Source organism: Sceloporus undulatus, unplaced genomic scaffold, assembly GCF_019175285.1.
Source record: "Sceloporus undulatus isolate JIND9_A2432 ecotype Alabama unplaced genomic scaffold, SceUnd_v1.1 scaffold_16, whole genome shotgun sequence".
NCBI lineage: Eukaryota > Metazoa > Chordata > Lepidosauria > Squamata > Phrynosomatidae > Sceloporus > Sceloporus undulatus.
This window is the reverse complement of record NW_024802938.1, coordinates 1360860-1367845: the sequence shown is the minus strand read 5'-3', so window position 1 is coordinate 1367845 and position 6986 is coordinate 1360860. Positions and strand designations below refer to the sequence as shown.

General features: G+C 40.2%; 1 protein-coding gene across 4 annotated transcripts in view; it reads right to left on the bottom strand.

Moving 5' to 3' along the window:
* Positions 1–518: 518 nt before the first annotated feature.
* Positions 519–6986, bottom strand: part of LOC121917372 (sorting nexin-14-like) — a 67496-nt gene continuing 61028 nt past the window's right edge. For 3 of the 4 annotated variants that reach the window (XM_042443289.1, XM_042443290.1, XM_042443292.1), the window contains 3 exons: positions 6188–6279; positions 3739–3798; positions 519–702 (listed from right to left, as the gene is read on the bottom strand). In XM_042443289.1, coding sequence (XP_042299223.1) covers positions 667–702; positions 3739–3798; positions 6188–6279 — 188 coding nt within the window. In that variant the 3' untranslated portion in view covers positions 519–666. Of the gene's footprint in view, positions 2784–3738; positions 3799–6187; positions 6280–6986 lie in introns of all 4 variants that reach the window. The other variant, XM_042443291.1, reaches the window with a different exon arrangement.

Genomic DNA, 6986 nt, shown 5'->3' with positions numbered 1-6986 from the left:
AGCGGCAGATCGTGGCCTCAGCGGGAAAGGGGCGGGTACGGCCCGCCCCAAATAGGCGGTTTGTAACCTGCCTAAGTTTCTTGCATTTATGGTAGTTATGTCTTCAAAAATTTCGGCAATGTCTGCAAAGACACTGGGATGGTTCAGGTTCATTTGAATGTTTATCTGAATAAAGACCATCTGAAAAACCAATGGTTTGAAGTTCTAGTATTTCACACGTCATGGTTTGCCTGTGTGTCTGAAGCGCAAACCATGGTTTGGAATCTATGGTTAGCAGAAAACCATTGTTTAGCATTAAGGCCTCTATTAAGCCACAGAAGGCTAGTTAGAGTAAAAGCCAGAATAAGTACTTTCTTAAAAAATATGTACTGGAACACTGTAAACATTCTTTCATGTTTGGGCCCTTCATATATTCAGTGATGGCAAAAGAAAATGTCTCCTCATTTTTTCCCTGCAGTTTTAGGTTAGTAAAACATACTTTACTCAGTGGAAAAATAGGCAACAAGGTCTTAATGAAATTCAGTCCATAATAAAGTTTAATTTTTTGAGTAAATATTTCTTCTGAACTTGGAAGTTCATTGTATATACAAGCAAAATGTACAAGACTACACAAATAACCTATCCATTAAATTAGAACTTAGCAGCCATCTACAGAACGGAGTTAATTCAGTGTTCTGATGTGGAGGAAGAATCCTTTTCAACCTGTTAAGAGCAACAATATGGGGGACAGGGAGAGAAACACCTGTGGTTTAATTTACTCAGCCAGGACACAGAGGGAATACAGCAATATAAATTACAGTAGTAAGTATAATTAGCTTATAGAAATTAATTATGAAGATATCCAGTGTCTAAATTTTCTAAAGGTAAATACTGAGATGAGCTTGGTTCATTGAAGGCACCATTTAGTTAGTGAGACAATTCTGAGCCACACTGTCCTACACTGCAAAAATGACATCTCCACTTCAAATACCTAAGAGTCATTAATACTGTACATTGTGTCAAGGACCATAAGCCACTAAAAGGTTCCCAGTAAATCTCACTGAATTGCACGGGGACCCTGCAAATGCTTTTGCACAATTCTCGTTCCATTTCAACAGATTTGTCTAGGAGAATTTCTGACAGGTTGTGCAATAGACTGGTTGCAATAACTGAGTCACAGCAGAAAATTCAGTGAGATCACTACCACAGAATCCTGCTGCAGCAAAGACACTATCATTCAATTAAGAAGTCCTTTGAAATGGATGTAAGTGCATGCCTGGGCTGTTACATTTGGTATAATGAAGAACTGAGTAAAACAGTACTGGAAAAGATAGCAGTGAATTTAAAATTATGAATGAAAGGATTCTTTCAAGAAAGGCAGCTAAAACAAACAAACAAAAAGTGCCATTGGACCATTAAGATTTTTAAAAAAATACTTGGGGTGCAGAAACATAAAGAGAGACTATAAATAGAGAAAAATATTATCTATTAAAAAACAATGTCTGACAGTAAAGAACTTTTTGTTTTATACACTATGTTTGAGTGTGTGTGTGTGTGGGGGGGGGGGGTGAAGGTATAGCCCTGATGACCATACAGCAAACTCCCCAAAACATATTACAGTGATTCCTTTATTAAGCCAACCAAAAAAGGCACAAAATATATCATGCTAGCTTTCAAAGTCAGCTGGCTTCATCATCCAAATATACTTTTTAAATAAGGCAGGGAAGAAAGATAACAGTGTTAGGATCCCATGTCCCAGTTGCCTTATGGCCACGAAGAGATGTGGCCTCAACCTGCATCAGCTTTCTATGAAAACCATCTTAAGCAAACACATGAAGCAAGAGGCAAACCTGTGACCTTAACATCATCATTCTTCTTCCTCTGCATCATTTATAAAACTATCTTTGCCTGATGAAGAAGCCAGTGGGCTTTTAAAGCTATCATGGTGTATTTTGTGCCTTGTATTTGGTCTAATAAAGGTATCATCACAACGTATATTTTGGAGTATGTGGGGAAATGTCACAAGAACCTGTAATAGCAACTAGGACACATTGCTTTAAAATGAGTTAGTCAAATGCATAGAAAATAAGACTTGCATTCTTTTAACTATGATGAAAACATACTGGAACTCAGAGTAATTATTACTGATAATAGTTTGTTGGGAACAAACAATAAGGAATGGTCCTATTTTATCTTGCTTATCTGTCTCCAGAGAAATCTGGTTGGAGGCTGATTGCTGGAATGAAAAGGCCTGCACATCATGAAATTCTTCAATTGTGTAGTGCTCTCTAAAACTATTCAAGAACCCTGAGAAAGGGAAATGTTCTCAGTGCTTCTCAGAAACTAATAATCAGTCCTTCATCCCAAAACTTACTCTTAAGAGGCATACATAAACAATATGTAAGTCCTGTAAGAATCAAAATCACTAAGGAGGATCTGGGAGCACCTGTCCTTCATCCAAAGGCTTCTTCTGTGTGCACAAAGGCTTTTTTCTGGTTTAGAATATGACCCTTGTGTATCAGGACTGGAATCCAGGTATGCTTCTGTCTGTACAGAAACACAGCTCCTGTCTCAAATTGCATGCCAACAAAAGCAATGCACAAGCATTGGCACACAGTCTGTTGCACAGCATCACACAAAGTCTTCCCCTAGCTCAGCTGTTCAAGGAAGAGTGCCACTGTTGAGATTTCTTCTGCTTGCAGATCTTTGGATCCAGCTGGACCCAGGTTTTTTGACAAAGAATAAAGGAAATGGGACAAAGTAGCAGAAAGGGATGTTAACATCAGCCTCGGGTCCTATGGCATCTGAAACACCAACAGATTTACTGTGACATCATAATCTTACCTGATAAACCTTAAGAGCTGATGAAGTAGACTCTTGTCCACAAAGGCATATGCCTTTAAATCAGGAATGGATACAGGGCATCCCTCTAGATGTTGAATTATAACTCCCAGCAGAACTAGCTGGTATAGCAAATAACAGAGAATGCTGGGAGCTATAGTCCAACACCAGGAGAGCAACACCTTTGCCATTTTAAACTGTCTGATGCCCCAGTATAGACTAGCATAGTTTTACCACTGGAACATGTCACCAGGGGCCAAGAAGTCAGATGTGCTGTGGATACCATGGCAAACTGATTGGCAGTTTGAAAAGCTATTTTCTTAAAAGATAAAGAGTGGAGGCAGGAAATCATGGCTGAGATGTTACACAGGTGTGGGCAACATAATTCTCTGAATGAGCAGTGACATGCCGACTGTACTATGTGGCACTTGTCTTGAATGGCAACACTGGACAAATAAATTCATAACCAAAGGAGTACTACTGCCAATTTTGATGGGGCAGATGGAAACACATCACCTAGGAATTCCCATCCACACATGAAACAGCACTACATACATAACTCTGTTTCAACTGCTTTGAACTGGATGCAGACAATAAACATTGGACAAAAATGTCCAGCCACTTCTGGGAGGGAGGGAGGGAGTGTAAGGCACCTGAAACCAGGTGCCTTTCACAGCAAAACCAGACCTAAATCAAATCTTTATTTTTGTCAAAAGAGGAAAAACTATTTATTCATATACATATGTACAATTGTGTACAGTTATTTCTACTTGTAGATCAAGAAAAGGGGTATCATGAAGAATGAATATGAGCTGTTGAAATACATCAACAAATAAGGAGCAGGAGGGGGAGAGGAAGAAGAGGAAGTGGAAGAAGAAGAAGAAATTGTAGTTATTGTGTGTCTATGTCATTACTTACCTCATTATTCAGCTCTGGAAATAGTTCCTGAATCCCAATATCCAGAAGAACATAAGTTAACTAAAAATAAAAGGCAAGCAGAGGTTATGTTTCTTGAGATTTACAAAATAACCTCCAGTGCCCCAAGCACCAAGTGCTCCATGTATGTAGTAATCAACCCAAAAGAATCATCTTACACATGGCAACTATGATATGCAAAAAGCTGAAGTCTCCCAAAGCCATTTTACATATGCTTGAAATCCAGAAATGAAGATGAATCATAGAATCATAGAGTTGGAAGAGACTACAAGGGCCAAATGGGTGATGTTCAAATGACCCTTTATAGTTTGTATACTAGTCAATGGAAGCAGTTAAAAATGGCCACCTTGTTTCCCTACTAGGGCCACATTATTCAGGAGGAAAAGATGTGGGGGCTGTGTGCTGGCAGTGGGTGTTGGCAGAGCTAGAGCTGCCGATATGCACTCCAGCTCTCTTTCTTCTCTTGCCCGTTTTCCTAGCCATTCTTAGAGTTTTCTCTTCCATTCAGCCTTTCCTCTGCTATGCTCTCTAGTTCCACAATCTATACCCCTCACTTCATCTCTTCATCCCCCTATCTCTTTGCTGTCTTTCTCCATTCCTGGTTTCTATTTCAGCCTTTAATGTACTTGATATTATCTTTCCTTCCTCTCGTCCTCCTCTGCTTTTCAATCCACCATTTTCACATAGCTCACCTCAGCCAACCACCCCGGCCAGGTTCCCTACTCGATCCTTGGGCACATCTCTACTTGAGCTCTGAAAAAGCCATTTCAGCTATTTTCTGCTTCCCTTTTCCATCCCTCTGGTGATAAATGAAGACTGAGGAAATCTCAGCAGGACAGCTAAAAGCAAGCATTACCTTGAAGCTTCTCTCTCTCACATACACACACAAACTCTTTTCTCCTCTCTGTGCTCCACCCAACTAGGGAAGATACAGATGGCCCAAGGAGAGTGAGGTCACAGCTTGGGAGTTGGTGAACCATGTAAGATGGCCCTGTGGGCATATCCAACATGTAAGATGCAAGTTTATTACTCTTGTTTTAAAACTACCATACATACTTGTCTTTAAGTTTAAAAAATTATGCCCAAAAATTGATCCCAAAATCCTAAGTCGACTTATTTACAGATCAGAATGGTAATACGATAGCAGCTCTTTCAGATTTCTCAATGCAGTTTCTTTCTGTCCTGAACCACACAGATAGAGTCCTTGGTGACTGGCTGTTTGTTGTTTTTTAAACAGTCCCTTTTCCACCTGCGCACTTCACTGTCTCGGAGGTGAAGGCTGAAACACTGAAGCCTTGTACTGATTGCTGTTTCCCTCTTGCCACTGGCATACACACACTGAAGGAGCCTCTAAATTTTACACTCAACCTATCCATGTGTCGTATCAAAATCCTTTATTTTGGCCCCAAAACCTGCCCTTGACTTGATATGTGGGGTCAATTTATAGTCTAGTATATATGGTAGTTTATTTTGTTACATGCTGTTGAGGCAAAGGTTCCTTAATCTGTTATTGGTTCATGAATATAGCCATGACAAAGGGAGCTAGTAGCTCCTTTATTCAGTGAAGTCTCACTGAGAAACTTGGCAGTTCACTGAATCCACACCATCAGTGGGATTCATCAAGAGCCAAAATGGTAGCAGCAAGGATAGATGCCAAGTGATAGCTAGCTCTGTATTTCATAAATCTCATCCCTCAACTTCTGCTGCTTAAGGTCTCTGCTGTCCTAGATTCCCTTTCTTGCTTATATATAGGGCTAATAAGTGGAACGTGTCCTTGTTACCATTCCCAGTCCATAAACCCCAGTGCTGCTATGCTGGATGCTGCACTGGTCTGCTGCACTGGCCCTTCTTTTGCCTACTAGGTGTGAAGGTAAAACGATGAGTTGCTTATCCACATGATCTAGCAGTGAATGGTACTTTTATATTGTAAAGTGCAGCAGACTACTAATGTTGCCAAATCTGACTTTCAATTAATCAAGTGCTTTCTTAAGGAACTGAAGTGAATCATCAGGGTAGTTACTGTTTGATATGCCTTCCAGAAGAAAAAACAAGCAGTCCATCATGTGTCTGCTCTAACTCTCTGTGGTACCAGTAGGAGGATCTAGTATTTTAGTATTCACCAACAGTATAAGAGCTAGTGTGGCATGGTGGTTGAGTGGAGACCAGGGTTCAAACCTCAGCTTGGCCATGAAACCCATTGGGTGGCCTTGGGCAAGTCACATGTTCTCAGCTTCAGGGGATGGCAATGGCAAAAATATTCTTTTGAACAAGCTTAGCCAAGAAAAGCCTATGGGTTCGCCTTAGGGTTGCCATAAATCAGAAATGACACGAAGACACACAACAATAACAACAAGGGTTTGTTTGTTTTTTAAAGAAAAACTAGGCTGCTTGCGGCATTAGAAATCACTCAATCTTTTATAACAATACCTACCTGTTTGTTAAGCACTGGCTGCTGCAATCCATCAAACAGAAGTCTGATGCCTTCGTATTTGGCCTCTTCTCCAATACATTTGCCTATCAAATCTAAACAAAACGTCAAGACATAACCAGTTATGGTACTGCTAACAAAAGATGGATATAAATTCAGTGAGGGATAAAAATTCTTAAATCCTCAGAGCTTTAAAATATCCAAAAGAGTTATTCTACAAAGGAAATCTGTGGGAAACAGTTACATGAACAGCTGAAGATTTTGGCTATGTCAGCACCTTAGGTATACAATTTGTGTTTGAGCAACTGGGACATTGCTATTGTGTTTATTGTTCTGGACGGTAAACAAGGCGGTGTCCTGTTTTCATATCTGAGTGTCCATGAATTAACAATTTCCCCAGGACCATGGGCATGGAGGCTTAGCATACCCTGCTCAAATACAACAATGGATTAGGTGTGTCTGCCAGCTTGCTTACCTTCTTTGTCATGTCTCTTTTGGCTATACCATTTGGCATGACTTGGGGTCAACCAAGGTAAGTTCGCTATAAAATTTGTTCCTAGTACAAGCTCCCTCTAAGTTATGCAGTGTTAAAAAAAAAACCTCTGCATTTGCCAAAGCGTTGCTTGGGCTTAGAAAAGCCCTGGTGAATGACCTAAACTGAAAACTAAAAAGTGTATGTCCTTGTTCACTATACTGGGCCTCCCAGAAGCACTCATGACCACCAACCATAGCTTCCTTTTGGAATGTTCAGCTAGCACAGGACTCAGGAGTACTTGAAAAGGATATTTAGATGAATATGAGC